Source organism: Serinus canaria, chromosome 19, assembly GCF_022539315.1.
Source record: "Serinus canaria isolate serCan28SL12 chromosome 19, serCan2020, whole genome shotgun sequence".
NCBI lineage: Eukaryota > Metazoa > Chordata > Aves > Passeriformes > Fringillidae > Serinus > Serinus canaria.
The window spans coordinates 800,665-820,286 of record NC_066332.1 but is presented as its reverse complement, the minus strand read 5'-3'; the positions used below and the strand labels follow the sequence as shown (position 1 = coordinate 820,286).

General features: G+C 48.0%; 1 protein-coding gene and 1 long non-coding RNA gene across 4 annotated transcripts in view; one reads left to right on the top strand and one right to left on the bottom strand.

Moving 5' to 3' along the window:
- On the top strand, positions 1-5,012 carry LOC108962732 (uncharacterized). The gene is made up of 2 exons (XR_001991428.3): positions 1-2,266; positions 3,310-5,012. It is a non-coding gene; the product is annotated as an uncharacterized LOC108962732 (long non-coding RNA).
- Positions 2,973-19,622, bottom strand: part of NF1 (neurofibromin 1) — a 73,081-nt gene continuing 56,431 nt past the window's right edge. For all 3 annotated transcript variants that reach the window (XM_030231862.2, XM_030231864.2, XM_050981957.1), the window contains 15 exons: positions 18,878-18,939; positions 18,634-18,748; positions 17,701-17,802; positions 16,691-16,831; positions 16,225-16,351; positions 15,542-15,673; positions 14,868-15,003; positions 13,956-14,113; positions 12,983-13,105; positions 12,179-12,306; positions 11,638-11,738; positions 11,049-11,191; positions 10,894-10,940; positions 10,074-10,290; positions 2,973-7,385 (listed from right to left, as the gene is read on the bottom strand). In XM_030231862.2, coding sequence (XP_030087722.1) covers positions 7,243-7,385; positions 10,074-10,290; positions 10,894-10,940; positions 11,049-11,191; positions 11,638-11,738; positions 12,179-12,306; positions 12,983-13,105; positions 13,956-14,113; positions 14,868-15,003; positions 15,542-15,673; positions 16,225-16,351; positions 16,691-16,831; positions 17,701-17,802; positions 18,634-18,748; positions 18,878-18,939 — 1,875 coding nt within the window. In that variant the 3' untranslated portion in view covers positions 2,973-7,242. The remainder of the gene's footprint in view (positions 7,386-10,073; positions 10,291-10,893; positions 10,941-11,048; positions 11,192-11,637; positions 11,739-12,178; positions 12,307-12,982; positions 13,106-13,955; positions 14,114-14,867; positions 15,004-15,541; positions 15,674-16,224; positions 16,352-16,690; positions 16,832-17,700; positions 17,803-18,633; positions 18,749-18,877; positions 18,940-19,622) is intronic.

Below are 19,622 nucleotides of genomic sequence, written 5' to 3'. Positions count from 1 at the left end.
CCCTGAGGGAGCGGAGCCGCGGCGGCGCCGGCCTCGGTCCGCGATCGTTCCTGCGGCGGCTGCGGGGCGGGCCCGGCCGGGAACGCTCCTGGGGCCGAGGCTCGGGGAGAGTTCGGACGCGCCGCCTTCCTCCCCTCCTCGTTCTCCCGCGGTAGTCGCGATTCGGGTGCAGACAGGCCCTGTGGGCCCGCCGAGGCCCAGCCCGGCCCACTCCCGCCATGTCCCTCATCCCGGGCCTTTCCCGACCGCTGCCCTGATGGGAGTTTGTTTCCCACAGCCCCGCGGGTCCCCGTAGCCCCGCTCCCTGCCTGGCGCTGGGGTTTCTAGCGGGTGCCCCGATCGGGCCCTGGGCACCTCCACAAGTCGCTGGGAATGGCTCCTGTCAGTGCTGCTCAAGGCCGCTACAGCAGCCTCCACTTGCCCGCCTCTGCGTTCTGCTGGGACCTTCGAGCTCAGCCCCAGAGCCAGAGCACCTCACTGACGGCTAACACAGCCACACACGCAAGAAGTGAATCTGAGCTTTAGACAGAGTTTTACACGAACGTTTGGCTGGTGGTGACACATTAGTGAGCAAATACTAGCCAGAAGCTACAGCAATGGATTGGAGGTGCAAGGCTGAACTAGAATGAGAAATGCAAATCTGTGTTCAGGCAAAGTTAATGCTCAGCTGCAGCAGCACCAAGTTGGAATTAATATAGACTTTTCATTCTATTGTGTAGGACTTGTGACATTTCCCCCCAGGGCTTTTGGCATTCTTGCAGAAGATCCTTGTGTGGCTGATTTCTCTGTCCCAAGGAAGCTCTGAGGTTTTGGGGGGATATACAGTAGACAAGCATGGCTGGCACTGCCACACTCAGTGGGCTGTGTGACAGCTGATTCCAGGACAGCCCTGGACCAGGCACTTGGAAGAGACTTGGAAATATTCAATGTTTTCAAACCTGCCCGTTGCTTATTGACACGTGCCTGCAGCAGGCAGTGGGTATGTGAGAGTGTAAATGAGTAACTTGGAGAAACCACAGTCATGGGCAGGATTGCCCTTCCTAAATCACTGATTTGTTCAAGTATTTTTCTGTGAAAAGTTCCTGATTTGCCTCTGTATTTTTGTTTAGAGCAATCAGGAATTAATACCCACTTAAAAACTCCAAACTGTGTCACACATGGAGCGGAAAAATCCATCGGTGTTGAGACTTTGCCCTTTTGATGTCCCTAACCTGAGGCTCTCAGTAGTTTGTCCGTTAAGAATTCCCAACCGACAGCCACCCTCGGCTGTTAGCATTGGGCAATCCCAGCGTTTGCAGTGCCTGGTGGTCAAACTGCAGGGCTTTGTCAAGGTCACAGCCACAGCCTGTGTCAGACACACACGGGGACCACAACTGCTGAAACCTCTTGCGCTTTCATTGCCCGTGTCCTCACAGCCCGAGGAGGAGCAGGAGGAGGAGGAGGGCTGGACAAGCAGCTCTTCAGCATTTGCACCGTGTCTTGCTGCGCAGCCAGCTCTCCTGGGCAGACCTTGCTCTCCCAGTACCTAACTGGGGGTGGAAGCAGCAGAACAGATATTTCCAGTTTGTCTGAAGGACAGTATGCTATGAGAAAAAAAAACCCTAAAATACTATTTAATAGTTCAGGGGGATTTTCTTGAGCATATAGTTCCTCCTGGCTATTTATAGCGCTGTTATTTAAATATCCCAAAAGATCCTGTCATCAGAGGTTTTTCATGATTCCTTTGAAGAACAAACCCATACTTATTTGAACAAGTCACATCATGAGAGTTGTTTTTGTACCCTTTCCACCCACACAAGCCTAGGAGTGATTTTCATTTGAGAGCTTGTTAACCAGAGGAGCAGCCAGCTGAAGAGCCCCTGTTGCAAGGCACGGAGGATTCACACCTGAGAATGGTAACTCAGGTGGTGGGACAGGCACTTCCCTGCTCTGAGAGGGGCCCAGTGCTGCACAGCTGCAGGAGCTTGGCCCTTACTTCTGTCACACAGGTGGCTCATCCATCACTTAGAGCTGTCTGAGGTCAGGTGTTCTGTCCCGTGTCCTTAGAGGGGCCCAAGGGGAGGACACACACACTTTTGGGAACGGTGTAAGTGACCAAGCAGAATCCAGTCCTACGAGAGGACCTGAGGGAACAGGTATCACCTGGGACAGTGCTGGGGCACCTTCACCAACAGCTCTGAGGCATCCTGGGCTTAGCCATGGACAACTTTCTTTTCCTCCTTGTGCAGTTTTTACCTCCAGAACAGAATGCATTCCCCAAGTTCAAGTAAGTTCTGCATTTTTACTTTATTATTTTCCTTTGTAAAATATTTCAGCAGCATCAGCTGGGCAGGGATTTTGAAGCTATTTCCTTAGACAGACTTGCCTGCTCCAACAGTGCAATTTTCCCCTAAATACAGTTTTTCCAACTGCATACATAACTAAAATTAAACTCTCATTCCTTCCCTGTGGCTACAGTGTATTTGTGATCTCAAGTAGCAGAGAGGCTCCACTGTCCAAAAGAGGAACTTTAGGAATGTTTTTGACAGCAGTGATTGAGCAGGTGCTGCTCAGGAGCTGGCTCCTGCCTGGATCCCACTCCAGGTCCAACTCAGAACTAAGGAACATTTCCTCTGAAGTAAAGAAAATGAAATTTAACAATTCACACACTGCTGCTCTTCCACTCGTGCAGCCCCAGCTGGCAGCAGGAGCACAACAGGAATCTCTTGTCCAGGTGTCTGCAGGTCTGTCTGATCACCATGCAGGAACAAGAAGATGTCTCAGAAGAAGTCAATGCAGTCACACTTTAATGTGTCTTTACATCCTTTCACGATTCACAAAGTTAGAATATAAGTACTTATACACTTTTAATGGGGAAGTAATGTATCCCCCTAAAAGAAAAATAGATGTGATTAATCATTTGTCAGAGAAGTTGCCTGACAGCTGAAACCTCAAGCTTCTAGGCAAAAAAAGCTCAAATAGACAAATTATACTGAATTGTTCTTTAAAGACCAAGCAGCTGTTTTATTACAATATTAAATTTACATTTTAAAAAGAAATATTCTGATTTATTATTCAGTTATGATAATCTTATTGAAGTGACATGAAATTCATGACAATGGGCTTTCTTCTTAGTCAGTCACCGCAGGCATTCTCAGATCTGTGCAGGATCCCACACCCAGAGCAGCACCAGTCTGGGAAGACAAACCCCAGACACTCAATTTTAACTGGAATCTAAATTTCCCCAGAAAAAGTGGGGTGTTGGGCTCTGTAACTGGGCTGGATCCCTTGGTTCAGCCCCAAAGAACCTTCCCAAACTTGTTCCAACAGAGAGCATCCACCAGCATCCACCACCTTCACCCTGCAGCCCCGGAATGACCTTCGAACAACTGGGAGCAGGTTGAATTTACATTTTACTTCAAAAAAAAAGGGGGAAGTACATACATGAGGGGAGAAAGGGGTGAACAATAATTATCTGAAACCAGGTTTCCACCATTCTGACCCACAGCTCCCACCAGCCTGGGACCAGAGGGCTCTCCAGGCTCACACCCTGGCTTTGACAGCACGACCAGGACTGGCATCATGGAAACCCTTGGGAAGCCGAGGCCGGGTGGAAGCAGTGAGATCCCACACAGGGTGAGTGTGTCGGACACAGCTTCTGGTTTAAATGATGGAATGCACCAGCAGGGGGAGGAGTAGTTAACAGTTACTAACACTAGAATATTCAAATTTGTATGTTATACATATACAGCAACTAACTGCTTTACAAAAAAAGCAAAATAATACAATATATTGTCACATGTATTTACAGTGTAGTAAATATACTTTTCTGTCAAATTTTACACAAAACCTATTTACAGGTGAATATACTGCATAAAAAAAAAAGGTGGGACCAACACTCTGAGTGACTGTCTGTGGTTTGTTGCATAACAATAGGACGTGCTTTGTGACTTTGGAAAAAATTAACCTTAGAATGAAACAAAGAGCCCTAAAACCTACAACCCGGGTCAGGTCAGAGCCAGCCCTGGCACGCACCCAGGGGCTCAGCCCTCGAGACTCAGTGAAATGTTCCCTGTCCTGGGAAACCTCATGCAGGGAAAGCAGAAATGTCGGCATCATTACAGGTAGGTTATGCACTATGCAAATACTACTGAGTTATCTTTAAGTCAGGGAAAATACAAACACAAACAGAATGTTAATTGTCTTTACAGTACTGAGCTGTGGTCAGTGTGGGCAGGGAACGGGCTCTGAGCCAGGGGGTCACACACGCTCCCCGGGAGGGCGTTACATGGTCCACGTGTTCCAATCGGATTTTCTGAATTTTAAGTTTTCACTGTCAGAGCACAGGGACTCTGGGGCTGCAGCTCCAGCCCTGCAGCAGAGCCTGGAGCAGCAGCCACTGCCAGTGGCCTGCGGGTTGCCTGGAGTGCAGTGGCACTGGGGACCCTGGGATGGGGCTCCTGCGCGTCAGCTCAGGGCTCACTCCCACTCTGTCACCAGTACCGACCTGCTGGTCACCAGAGAACAGAGCAGCAGGTGGAGAAAGAATGGAGCAGCCCGGGATGGGAGCAGAGCTCCCAGGGATGGAATGGGATGGAGAGTGCTCAAACAGGGAAAGAACAAAGGAAGGAGGATGGGAGAAAGAAAAAGAGGCAAATCCCAGCAGTGGCTGCTGGAGGGAGCGGGAGAGCAATGTAGTGACAGTAAGGCACTCAACAACTAATTACTGATGGGAGTTTAATCATTACACAAAGGCCATGGTTCCCTGGGAGCCAAGCACAAGCTTCCCAAGCACCAGTACTAGGAGACAACATTCCTGTCTATCAGGGCACACACGATCCCAAATTCAACCTTGGCCATCAGCAGTCCTTACACCTCAATTCACCCGTTACCTGACGCAGGTGTCTGATACCTCTGCTCTGCCAGAGTCCAGACCCTCTCACTGAACCTCTCACACAGGGAAAACTCCAACCAACTCCTTCCAGGAAAGAGGAAATTCAGTTTTGTTCACTGACTTTATGAAGAGACCATTTTTTCCAGCTGGGACTGAGAGCCTGGAGTAATTCTCACAGGGAAGGTGACTTCCGTCCCTGTCCCCTCTGCTCCCACATCTCTGTGCTGCAGAGAAGCCAGCAGTTCTGATGGAGGGACACTTCTGACATGAGCGATGCAGAACAGTGAAGGCCTTGCTCTCTGCCCAAACAAAATCAGTCCGGCAGTTCCTCTGGACTTACTGTTCCTGTTTGAAGGAGACCTGCTCATATGAGAAACAACTGAAAGCAGCACACCACCTTTACAAGAGGCTGTTTTCCTCCTACATACAAATCCTCAGGCTTCTACAATTCCTTGTCCTCAGCAAAACAGGAAGGGCTGGAACCAGCTCAACTGGGCACAACCCAGTGCAAACCCCAGTGACACCAGGGGTGGCTCCTCACAGTCTGAGTTGTGAGATGACAATGATTTCTAACCTGGGGACCCCAAACTCAAGGCCTGAGCCCCTGCTCTGTCCCTGAGCCCAGCTCAGCCTCACGGCCCTGCTTAGACCCTGCTCTGTGTCACCCGCGACCGCGTTCTGCACCACCCGAGTGAGGGGATTTGGTTAATTGCACCAGCTCATCTTTCTAGCCTGTTTATTCCATGACTGCTACTTCTAAGTTTTCCTCTTGTTTTGGCAAACTACTTGCATATGAAGTTTGTGTTCATAGTTTTTCCAGGACTGTAAACAAATTAAAGAAATTGTTATTTTATGAAACAATACAATAAAGGTATTTTTATTTACATAAATGTTACATTGTTACTGTGTGGATACATGGGAATTATGTGCTATAGCAATAAACTGGAACCCTTAATTGTACCATTCTCTAATAATTTAGCTGTGGAGTTTGATTTACTGAAAGCCACTAACGATTGCACTGGAGGACTGGCTTTTACCTAATGGATATACTTTTTTTTCCTTTAAAGCCACTGAAGGATTGCTAATTCCTACCCCAGCAGAGGGATCTGAAACCGGGAAGCGGATCTGTTTCTGAGCAGGAGCTGAGTGAGCCCCCAGGGACGCAGCCCCTGACTGGACTCCAGCTCGCCCCGACTCAGAACCCCGCGGGCGCTGGCACCTGCAGCGGGAGCAGCCCCGGGACCGGCACCGCCTCCTCCCCCGCCGGCAGCGCCTGACTGCCACCGCAGCCCTGCCAGTGACCGCAGCCTCCGGTTTGTGTGCACCCCGCAGGAGCCCTGAACCCAGCCCGGGAGGGGACTGTGCCTCCGCCAGACCTCCCTGGGACTGGACACAGTGTCAGTTAATTCAAATTCATGTACCTTGAGCAGATGTGGCTGTTTGTGTCCCTGCTCGGGCAGCACAGGGACAGCTTTGCCACACACTATCCCCCAGAGCCGGGAATGAATCCATCCCATCTTCCCTCCATTCCCCACTGGATATTCTGCCAGGAGCTCTTGAAGGTGCACATTGTTGGGAAGGGCAGAACTAAAGCAGGTGCTACAATGACAGCTCGAGGCTCAGTTCCCAGGGATTCTCCCCTGTACAACTTCCTCAGGGAAGATAAAGTACAGCCAAAAAAGAAAACAAAACAAACAAACAAACAAACAAACAAAAAAAAAACACCTTTGGGGAAAAAAGCCAGTTTGTCCAGTCTGGTCCATGTACAGTCCAAGTGTGTGAAGCTTGGTCTGGGGAATGAGGGACTCCTGCAGCCTCCTTTTCCCCTCCCCTTTATTGCTAATTACTAGAAATTTAACCTAATCCACCACTTCTGTTAGCTCCTTGTACTGCAGCTATCATGAACTTCTTCTCAGTGTGGTAAAAAAAAAGTACACAGCTAAAATCTTATAGGTTTGGATTAAAACCAGGGTTAGAGAAACTTCCCCGGCTCAGGAAGCCACTACTACCTTGAGGCGTGCAAACAGGGTTAAGGATCAACACTTCCCTTAGCAGGAACACCTGAGGCCAGAGCAGACATGGCAGGGCTGGGGAATGGCTTTGGATTCGAACGGGACGCGGCTCTGCAGCGCTACAGAACTCCAACCTCGCCCGGGGCACACGCGTGGCTCTGAACACGGCTGGAGCCCAGCAGGGGATGAAGGAAGGCGTTAACTCAGGCAGTGGGTCAGGAGCTGATCATCTGGCAACGCGGCTGGATGGGAACTGTACAGGTCAAGTGCAGCATCACACCCGGTGGAGGGCCCTTCGCGAGGGGCCGCGCGTGTCAGTCGGGTCCAAAAATAAGAAATAAAATTAAAAAGCGACAATCACACAATCTTTTTGATGCTGTGACGCTTGAAGCTGCCGGCGCTTCGCTGCTTCTGCACTTGGCTGGCGGAGCCGTGGCGCATCCTCCCGCTGTTGGCGTGGCCGGCGGTGGGCGAGAGCTCCACGTTCTCCTTGTCGATCCCTGCGGAGACACGAGCGCCGCGCTGAGCCCCGCTGGCCGCAGCCCCCGAGCCGCCCGGCTCCCGGAAGGGCCGGTCCCCCTGAAGGCCCGACCCCGCCGAGCTCCGCCCGCCACCGCCAGGATGAGTTTAAAAAGAACCAAACACGATTTGTGGCAGGTAAGGGCTGCAGAGCCGCTCAGTCCTGCCCTCCAGCCTCTGGGGCCGGCAGAGGGCAAAGGGAAAGTAGAACCAAGAAAACTTGGCTGTCCTGCTGGAAACAAGTCTGCTCAAGTAAAGGAAGGAGGAAAACACAAAACAAACCACCAAACTGACCCGTAATGAGTAAAGAAGCAGCTTCCAAAGGAGGGTCTTGAAAGGACACAGGCACAGAGAAACTGAGGCTGGGACTCTTCATGAAAACTGTGCTGAGTTCAGCCCCACCAGTGGCAGGATGAGGCTTGTGGGGCTCAGGATGAGAATGGCACCAGACAAGTTTGTACCCACCAACTTAGACCTTCTGAGAAGCTTTGCATGTCCTCTGCAGGACCTTGTCCTTCAGAGCAAAACTCTGTTATGCTTTCCTAAAAGTCTCCCATCAAACAAACCTCAAAACTGAAGTGTTTCAGTGAAGACTCCACGCTGACACAACACCACCACCCAATGCCAGCGTTAGAGCCCTCAGCAGTGGCTTTGGGCACTGTCACTGCACACCCAAGAGCCCAGAGCTGGGCTAGGTGCAGACCTGCTCCTGAGCAATTGCTGCTCTTTATGCTGACTCTGCTGTGAGTTAGCCCCTGCAGCAGCCTCTCCATGCAGCTGCCACAGTGAGTCTGTCTGGTGAGTGCTCACCAACACCTCACACCCATGGCACAGGTGCAGCACCAGCAATGAAGAGCAGGATGGGTGGTTTTATGCAAGAGGATACAACTACAATCAGCAGCAAAAATTAGGATGTCTGACAGCAAATAGAAAGGTTAGAACAATGTTCTGTTATTTTAAGTGACATATCCACAATTATGTGCAAGAAATTAATTGGTGTTGGCATTAGTGAGAACAAAGAACACCTTCCACACTCAGCACAGGGACAGTGTGAGGGCTCCAGCCAGAGGCTGCACCTTCCTCTCTCTGTGTGGGTGGCAGCACAAAACTCCCAAACTATGCCAAGGACAGGGACAATCCACGGGCATGAGCAAAAAAACCTCTTCTGCAGCTTTCTCTTACTTCTCCGCACAAAGCAGAAATGCAGAAGGGTGCAGCTCCTGATTTACTGCCCCACTGTCTGCTTCAGTTTAGTCCAAACTTGTGTCTGTCTCCCTGTGTGTCCCTGCAGTCAGAGCTGAGTCCTGGCCAATCTAAGGAGCTCACACCAAACTGTTCATTTTAGCTTCACACGTACAGCTGAGTGATTGCCATATGAAGCATCCCTCTTGTTACCAGGTTTATTCCCAAGGCTGTGGGTGACTTTGTCTGCTCTACCACCGGGTATTATTGGCATCCCCAAGAAAAGCACCAGCTTAGCACTTGCTGAAGCCATTCCCATGTCAGAAACTGCTCCTCATGCCACAGCCCGGCCCTAACGCAGCTCAAGCAGCATTTCGTGCAAATATGATGAAAGAAGAGAGTACCTGGATGAGGCAGCTGCATGAAAACTGCAGACTTAGAGCAAGGCAGAGAAGCTTCACAGACACAGAATGAAAGAAATAAACATAAGTGAATAATGTCCATGAGACTGGGAAGTGGAGGGAAAGGAACGGAGATGATAACAGACAAAACATTTCTAAACAATGATCCTGCACAGTTGTTTCCAGATGCAAGAAATGAATTTTTCATGTATCTGCAACTTAGTATTTGTAGCCATAATAAAAAAACTCACTTGGCTGAAAATATTTCTTTTAACTGAGTGCTGCTGAACACGTGGCCTTCACACTGGTGTTTTAAATTTAATTTCCAAGCAAACAGTGCTCAGAGTGCCAGCAGTGTGTTGTTTCAGACTCACTTTTAACCTGAACGAGTTCCCTAGTTCCCAACTGTTTGTGGAGACTCTTAACCAGCCTTTGACAAAAGCCATCTGTTTGCACAGCACTTGGAAGGAATGTTTGACGAGTTGGATTAATTCCTTCCTCTCAGCTTGTAAAGGAAGAGGGAATAGAAAGTGGGGCAGAAGGAAGGAGGACATTTACAGAGCAAAATGCTTCTTTCCCTTGCAGAGAGCCCAATCCTGCACCAACACCTCATCCTTGGAAACGAACTGCTGGAGCTGCCACCAATGCTGTGTTCCAAATGCAAAGATGCTGCCCAGAATGTCCTTCCACACTGACAGCAAGGTATGTTCCCAAAGAAACCCCTGTTCCCAATAATTCCAACAGCCCTGCCTTACTTCTGCTGCCCCTCTGAACCCTGAACAAACCATCCCAGTGCCTGAGAGCCAGGGATCCCCTGCAGGGCACATGTTCCACATATAGGTGCTGCTGTTCTGATGCCTTTCATTCTCTTCCCTTCACATGGGGTGACCTGGGAGACAATTTTTGTGCTGGATAAAATCCAGGATCTGAATCACAGGGTAACAGCTCAGGAACAATTTAATATTCGTTTGACTCCACAATGCCCCAAAGTTTGACACATAAATGCATCCAAAGATCCAACGAGGCTCCTAGAGCAGGAAATTCCCCCATTTCCCCCACCCAGATGGTACCAGGACAGGCACTGACCTGGGGAGTGCTGGGAAGTGGCAAGTGAGGTCATGGAGTTGGAGAGGTTGAGGTTTGCAGTGATGCTGAGCTGGCTCTGCACCGCTGGAGGATACGGAGAGGTTGGGGTCAGGAGAGATTCTTCACTGGTCTCCTCATCAATTCCAGGCAAATACGTGTCAATCAAGGCATCAAGGAACTTCACTATGAGCTCAGCATAGTCTGGGATTTGGGTTTGCTGTGGGAGATGGGGGAAAAAAAAGATTGTTCTTTCTTTTTGTACTTTGCTGTCAGTTTGAGCTTTGCTCCCACTGTTTTCCCTGCAAATTTTCAAGAGCATTTGACATATCTGTAAAAACTCATTTGTGGCCTTGTCCAGACCAATCTAAATGTACACACTGCAGACCAGGTGTCAGTGTTATCTCAGTGTGTGGGAGCCCAGGGCAGGAAAAGGGGCTGCAGAGCCCCTGCCCCAGCCCCACACCTGGGCCACCTCCCTTGGGGATGACTGGACACACAGGCAGTGCTCCGCTGGCTCTGCTCCAACACAAAATTTAGCCTCCTGGAATCATCACTGTTACCAAATTAACCCCTACCCTGTCAGATACATGTAATGAACTGACCCTGGGAGCAGGAAAAGCTGCACTCACACACCTGGCTGCTTTTACCCCACTTTGGTAACTTATGTATCACAGCACCTGCTGCAGGCCCAGGGCTGGTTTTACCCCTGGAGGTGCCCCTGATGCTCTCTGCTCACTCAGATGAGAATGATGCCCCTTATGAGCATCTTTGCTGCAGCACCAACGTGCCCAGAAAGGCCAAACCCCCACAGAGCTCTTACCTTGGAGAAGGGGCCAGCAAACCTCCACAGCCCATTAAATCCAAAACCTGCAACAACAAATGGAACACCACCATGAAAGCCCAGCTCTCACCTGACAGAGAACAGAGAGTGCTCCCAGTACAGCACTTTTTTTAAAAAAAAGGAAAAATATTTACTCTGTAGGTAGGACGTTTGGTATTGGGGTGGGGACTCCTCATGATAGACAACACTCTGCACAATCCCATGAATTGGATTCAACAAGTTTGGGTCCTGGCACAGCGATAAAAGGGTATTGATCTTGGAATCCAATAAATTATGCCTGAAGAAAGGAAAAGAGGCTTAGTTTTTGGCCATTAAATAAAATATACCTGCAGTTCCCAACTGACTTTAGCAACCAGCAGTTCAGGTGGGATTTTTGCCCCAGCAGTGATTTCAGAACATAATTCCTAGCTCTGTTCCATGAGAACTCTAATGATGTGCTCAGGTCAGTTTGTGAACACCTGCTCACTTTAACTCCTGACAGCTGGGTTTCCTTTACACATATTCACTCCAGCAAAACTACAAGAGGTGTCTAAAGAAACACCCAAAGAGCACTTGCACTAGGCTTCAAATCAGATTTGAAACACCTGGGGTACAAATTAAAATCAACCAGCCTGGACAGACTGCAGCCTGTAACCTCCACCTTGTAGATGCTTGTCCTGGACCAGAGACCTCTAAAGAAGAGCCAGGCACAGAGTTATTGTAACCAGAACTTCAGGTACTCACACAACAGGAAAGACCTTTGGGAAGACAACGCTGGCTTCTGCTAAATACTCGTAGAGGATGCGCTGGTCGAACTCGTCCGTGGTGTATTTCACCAGTGTGGCCTGGCAGGGAAGGAGCTGTTAGTGCACCTGGGTGGTTACAGCCTTTGCTTAAAGGGTTTAAGACTTCTGACTACCAGAAAGCAGTGCTAGAAAAGATTGATTTATGTCTCTGTTGAGAAACAACAGAACCAGCTGGCAACAATTTGTCTTTTGCCAATAAATGTATCCCATCAGTTTTTTACACAAGTGAGTCTTTCTGAAGTGTAGCTGGAGTGGAAACTGCAGTGCTATCAGACTGCACCTCTTACTAGTTAATGACTTTTAAACTGAATCATCCTGGGATTCCAATAATGTTCATTTCTTTTAAACTATAATGTATTAATAACCTTTTGTTATACAAAATAGTTTGTCATAAGCTCAGCAGGAAAAACTCCAAGAACATATTCTAGGAGTTAAAAGGACATCAGAAAATAGCAGACAACACACAGAAGAAAGCTTACAAGAACTGTAAGCAGCAGTGCTTGAATTTTTGGGTCAGTCAGAACTTCTTCATCCAGGAGGACGTTTGACTCAGAAACGGAAACTTTCCGGAGGTGTGGGTGCTGCTGTGGTGATATTCTCTGGGTTTCTGCCAGATAAAAAAGAGCAACTCATCCAGAGCAAAATAAACCCAAAGCAAGACAGAATCAGGTTCTGCACACCGGAGTCAGACATGTGCAAACCTCAGAGCTCACCGGCCTTGTCACAAAGGTCAAAGCAACGACTGCGCCATAGTGCAGGACTGGACCACTACATGGGATGTGTTATCAGATGGCAAACAAAACCCCAATTTCCTCTTCAGTGAAATACAGGCCCAGGGGTGTAAGTACCAAATTTAGGGTCAGGCAGATACGAGAGAAGAACCCTGGTCTTGCATTGCAATTGGGGGTGAGGGCACAGGAAGCAGATGGGGGAGAAGATGAAGAGAGGCATTCCAGGCATCAGCTCACGTTCCATCTCCTGCAGGAATTTGCAGCTGGGGCTTATTAACTTATAGAAGGCCAAATGCTATTTATTTCATTGCACTCCTATATGCATTCTTTTAGAGCTGCCCCTGATTCTGCACCTGTAAACTGAGCAGCTCCAGTGCAGCTGCCAGAGATAAGAAGGCTGCACCCTGCAGAAGCCATTGCTAAGAAAGTGCTTCTCCCTTACCTTGGAGTAACCTTGGTAAGTAAACACTGAATTTAGAAATAGTCCTTTGTATAGATATACAAAGCGTTTACAATTAGTATTGTTCTTAAAATGTTAGTCCTGTGTCTCACCCATTTCATAATCATTTTCGGCTACTCTCCTCATTTTGGGAGGCGTTGTGATTCCAGATTCCATGTCTTGCCTTTTAGGAGCCTTTGTGTCCGATATCAAATGGTCAAAACTTTTCCTTGTACCTAAAAACAATTTATCAAGTAATTAAAAACATTAAACCTAAATCCATACTCCAACTTTTTCTGATTTTCTGGCCAAGCTACTCCCCTATCTACCATGTGTTGACAGGAATCTGTGGACCTTGTCACCGTTTTCAGGGATGGGACAGAAAATACGATCACACCATGCCGCTCTCCATCACAGCTTCCAGAGTGCTTCACAATACACAGGAGGGAGCATGCAATTAGTCAGGGGGGCATGCCATGGACTCCTGGCCCCCACACAGAATACACATGCCAGAACATGGTTACTGAAAAGGAAGCAGGAAAGGGCTGGAATGAAGGAAATGCCCCTGTTCTTCCACCTGTGTAATGCCAAAGGGCTTCCACAAGTTCTGCAAAGCAACTCAGCTTGTTCCTCTGATCCATGAGTTTGTTGTAAACATGATGCACTGAGAAGCCATGAGTACAAATCAGATTGTTTACACACATCTACCATGTTCTGGGACCACCTCCTCCAGCCCCAACCAGAGCACTCAATGGAGCAGCTAAAAATCCACTTCCTGGGTTTGCTGGAAAGGGCTCGGAGCACAAATCTGGCACTAGGCACCTCCAGGATCTGGAATATCTTGTTTTCTCCACTTCAACATGCACATCTTAAGCATCGCTCTTGCTCCCCCCCATCATGGCCAAAAGAACCAAGTCCTCTTTAACTGTCCAGTGCCCTGAAATTTGCATTTTGCAGAAACTGCATTTATTCCTCTCAATCAGGAATAATCCCTTAAAGCCAGAACTAATACAAGAACATTTTTTCTCCAGTAACGCTTCCCAGGGTATTCTGCAGACAGATCAATAAATTAGTTATGTTAATAACCTAGAAGCTTTTTAGTGTTGGCTTGTGAAGGCTGCCCCATGTCCAAGCTCATGGATTTCCGGGTGCGAGGGCTGATCTGTCCCACAGTTGGGTAACTGGCAGCCAGGTGTCTGTCTGACCCCTTGGGGGATGACCAGGGCTGGTGTTCCTTTAGTGTCCTGAAAGTGCAGAGAAATGCAATTAAGAAAATCTTAAAACTATGCTATTTAGGCAGAGGTTTTTCAAGCAGCCAAACTATCCATTCTTAAACCCATCTTTCCTACCCGGTTAATTTCCCCAAAAGACATAATAACAAATAGCAATTACTTTGCTTGCAAAGATGTCTGAGCTACTGAAAACAAACAATCTGATGTGAATGTGATGCTGAAGGGATAAAAAATAAAGCCATGAAAAGAACACAAGCAAATCAGCCTATGGGGCAAGATGAAATATATTTAGTAATCAGCCACTCCAATCTCAATGCTAAAAAGAGAGATCATGAGTGAAGTGCTCCCTGTTGAGGACACAGACTCTCTTTGGCACTTCCAGTTGATTTCCTGGCTGATTTCTCTGGCTGCACCACAGGCTCTAACAAGGTATCAAGGTTTCCCAGTGGCACAGACAGCTCCATGCCCTGGAGCTCTTAAAAGGACAAACAAAATATTCCTCTAAAATATAAATGAGATTAAATCAGGTCTTGTAGAAAGATTTTAGCAAAAGGTTTAACAGCCTCCAGAGCAGTTAAGCTCTGAAAATTAAATCTGTACGAACTGCACATGCAAATTTCTGTGACTCCTGACCCCAGTGTAAGGAGCAAATTGCTCAGGAGCCACCACAGCCCACGGACCAGCACTGTCAGGGGAGCACAGCTCACTCACTAACAGAACCAGGCTTTGCAGTGTGGGTAACTGATGTGAAAGTGAGACAGCCAACCTATAGCTAGTGTCACTGTGATGGATGGGGTATGTATCCATGGGAACGTTTTCCATTGAGACGTCTGTCAGCAAGAGAGACTTCCTGTGCTTGAGGCTGCAGCGGCTCCGCACCTCCTCCGACACCGTCAGCAGGGCTGCAAAGACAGACAGGCAAGGGAAGGGAAGGGAAGCTTTCCACAGCAGAACACAGTGAATGATGAAACAATGTTCCAGCCTTCTGCAGTTCTTACAGGCTTCAGTGGACATTTACATCAATACCACTGAGCTGCAGTTACCTTAGGAAATGTACAGATTAAAAGCAGGTCATTTAAAAAGAACTGTGCTTCCCATCCAGTTACAATGACAAGATTTACAAATTTGCCCTCACATGGTCACAATTTCTATGACAAGACAACTGGAAACTTGAAGGCCATCAGGCATACACTGGAGTATTTACACCAAGAAACCTCCAGCCTCCCTGAAGTCCCAAAGCTGTAGAGGATGTGCTGTGCTGGCAAAGCCCTCATTCCCCAAAAAGCCTTCCCAATGTGCCCACCCTGACCACACTCCTGTCCCCCAGTTACAAGTTTTCTTTGTGCTGGTACAATTTTAACAACCTGAACCTGAAGGAATTCCACGACAATCCAGTCCTTTTCAGTCAGCTCAGACTGGAAAGGAGGTTTGGGTCATTACCTGCCAGGTAAGCCACGCTCTGGGTGTTCACCTCAAACTTGTCACAGTTCCTGTGTTTGTTAACCAGAGCAAGGAGTGTGTGCAAAATCCTCACTGTTCTTGCCACAGTGGTAGGGGAAGGATGCCTGTACCCTAAGAAACAAAAGATTGTATTTAACTTCTGAATCCATATTTATGATGCACTAATATTTTGAAAGCATTTATAAATATTTTCCAGCACATTCTCAGACATTCCATCTCAAGGGTAAGAGAGCTCAGTGCTACCAGATATGGCACATTTAAGACTAATTCTTTCTACCCCTCCCCTCAAAACTGCATAATTTCAAATATCAGTGCATACATTTTATCTGTTATCTCACAAATCAGTCTTCTAAAAAACACAGTGAGCCTGAGCACAGGCAAGCAGGGAGAGACATTCTTGGAGGAAGAAGTAAAAGACTGCAGCAAATGAAGCTCTGCACCCTATGACAGTTCAGAACTTTCAGCAGCAGCACTAAAGACCTTCACAGAACATATATAAAGAAATCTGATGAAATCCTTTAATCAAGAGTGTTTAGTTCTGTACCTACTCTGTAATCCAAGTTACTCAAAATCCATCACCCAATGTGGCCCCTTTATCCCTTGACTTGTTTTTATTCCTGGAGTAAGAGCCATCTCAAACAAAGAGCAGTATCCACTCTTACCTTTCAGGAGATGTCCCACTAGTGCAAAATTAAAGTTAGAGTTGAAATTTAGCCCAACAAAATGATCCATCTGCTTGCAGTGCCATTCGAGTGGTCTCCTGATCTCCATGAACACTTCTTCTGGGCTCTGACCCACAAAAACAAAATACAAGAGCACCTCAGTTGAAGTTACTCAGGACATAGCAAGTTTGTTGGGTTTTTTGTTCAAGTGACAGTTCTTTCAGAGGCTACAGGAAAATATCAAACACTTTCTCACAGATCACATCTGGACATTTCTGCTCCAGTTTCCAACAGAGTAATGACAACTTCTCTCCACATCTTTATCTGTGGATATCACCCAAGTGAAACAATTTCTAATGCAAATTCAGGTTTAGTTGCTTAGCAAGTGTTCACAAGGACAAAGCTGGGGTTTTCCCCCTTTTCTGTCAGCTCTGACTGCTGCCACGAGTGCAGGCTGTGGGCTCACCTTGTCGTTGAACACGCGCAGGCTGTCCAGGGTGTGCAGGTTCTGCTCCAGCAGGGCTGTCCCTGCCGAGTACAGGTTCACCTCATCCAGCTGCAGCACGGCCATGGCCACCCAGAACAGAGCCTTGTGCATAGGGGAGTCCTGCAGGGAGAGAAAGAGCCACCACTGCCCTTTAGAGCCAGTTCCTGCAGGTGAAGGAACAGCCAGGACAGAGGGGAGGGTCTGTCCCCCTTGTAGCAGGTTTTGTCCTCAGCCACATCCATTCCAAGGGAACAGATGCTCACATGGACCTGTTAATGCACTTCACAGCTGAACAGTAGAAAGAAATTTAATGTCAAGCCTTGTTTGCACCTCCCAAGCCATTCCTGCTCACCTCCATCCCTTCCTTGCTCAGTGTCAGACCCACACTGCCCTGTACCAGCCTGACCAGAAATGGGTCTGTGGTTCTCCATCTGAACATGGACTGCAGCTCTGCACACAGGACTGGCCAAGCACTTCCTCATCCAAATCAGAAGCGCACACAGAAGGAACTGGCATTCAGCACATCCTGGGTCCCTTGAGCTGTTTCCAGAACAAGTTTTACTCACCACCAGGAGCTGTTTGTGCCTGCTGTGCCCCCGGTGTGCTCTGAGGCAGGAGCCTGGCAGTGACCCTGGCTGGCTGAAGGAGCAGCCCCACACGTGGCCATTCCCCCAGCCCTGGTATGCAGGGCAGCAGCAGCACACACAGCTGAAGGCTGCACTGGAGCCCTGTGGGAGAACGGGCACAGCCTTTGCCCAGCTGCCAGGGCCCCGCTCCGGGAAGCAGAACAGAACATTCCCAGCCTTTCTCAAGCCTTTGCACTGGTCCCACAATCTGCCACACGGCCCATATGTGCTCCTTCCATGCATGAATCACAGTGAAGTGTGAACTTCAGAAGCCCCAACACTTAACTTGTATTTCTGAGATCATACCCACAATCACAATTTACAAAATACAATCTCTGTTTATTGTAAAAGGCAGTTATTTACCTTGTTAAGAAGAGGCTGCAGCTTGGTAAGGGCTATAACTGTGGCTTCTATTAGAACTTGGCTATTATAATTATCAGGGCCTTTTAAACAGCTCTCAAGTCCCTGTTTGAAAAAAGAGAGTAATTAAAAATACAACCATAATTACATTTCGCTTTGTAAAAAGAAGATCAAAGATCTGCACAATAACTGTTTTTCTCAATTACTTACAAAGCCTGAGTTCATTTTAAACCAACTCTCAAGAACTTTTCCAAATGGAGATTTAGACAGCAGAAATAAATGTATGACTGCACAATGTGTACCCTAACAGTCAGCTGCAGGAGATTGTAAGAGCTGTGGAAAAGCTCTTTTATCATGTAGATACTATTCAAATGAAGTTTGTGTCTATAAAACTCTAATGAAATGCTTAAAGGACACATATTTAGTACACTGTTCACCTGCTGTGCAACACAACCTGCTTTAGAATGATGGAACATCACTGTCAGGCCAGGCACCTGCTTCAAAGTTTCCTGATATAAATCAGCTCTTTACTATATTTACCTACCACACATGAGGTCATTCACTTCCTTTAAGAAAAAGGAAGCTATGCATCATGTGCATGCTGGTAAATGCCTTAATAGAAAATTTCTCATTTATTCAAATACTGACTGCTGGATCTACCTGTGTCAGGAATTTTAAACTCAATACTGAGACCTACTGATACTCTAGAAATCACAGCAGTGATGGAACTCATTCAATTTAAATTCAGAATCCACCAAATCCATTTAAATTCAAAAGCCTGGCCTACAGAAAGTGTATTTCCAATCAGTTCTATACAAGAATACACTAGAAAAAAAATTTATCCTAAAATTATGCCAAGTTCTATATTTGATGGGAAAATAAAGCTAAAAATAGCTACTTTATGAGTCACAAGGGACAAGAGACAGACCCATATACCTTGCTGAGAATTCGGATTATTTGTTTTATTTGTCCATGTGACACTCGTTTACTTATACAGCCAAAGACAACCAGTGCTCTTGGCTGCAGGGAGGGGTTGTACTGGAATGCAAACCTGAGAAGAAACATAGCACATTGCATTAAAAAACATATACACAACAAAATATATACATAACAAAAAGATGAGAACTCTGGGTGTACTGCACAGGCAGGGAGGGCTCAGGGTTGGAGGTCTATGACTTACTTTTGAGCTAGTTCAGTCCACTGGTCCAGCCACTTGCACGTTGGAATATCCCTCATACAAGCCTAAAGGGAATTACGTTATTTGAATAGATGTAACATGGAGAAAATGTTTTTGTACAACTGGGAATGTGCAGAAGTTTGGCTCTCAGAAATCAGCTGTTACCTGTCAGCAGGGAGGAGGCACATCCGCTGCCCTTGCTGCCTGTCCCTCAGGGCTCACCCGTCCCCACATCCCCACACACCTCCATGATCTCCAGCAGGGCCTGTCCCCACACACCTCCATGATCTCCAGCAGGGCCTGTCCCTCAGGGCTCACTCCCTGTCCCCACACACCTCCATGATCTCCAGCAGGGCCTGTCCCCACACACCTCCATGATCTCCAGCAGGGCCTGTCCCCACACACCTCCATGATCTCCAGCAGGGCCTGTCCCCACACACCTCCATGATCTCCAGCAGGGCCTGTCCCTCAGGGCTCACCCCATCCCCACACACCTCCATGATCTCCAGCAGGGCCTGTCCCTCAGGGCTCACCCCATCCCCACACACCTCCATGATCTCCAGCAGGGCCTGTCCCACAGGGCTCACTCCCTGTCCCCACACACCTCCATGATCTCCAGCAGGGCCTGTCCCCACACACCTCCATGATCTCCAGCAGGGCCTGTCCCTCAGGGCTCACCCCATCCCCACACACCTCCATGATCTCCAGCAGGGCCTGTCCCTCAGGGCTCACCCCATCCCCACACACC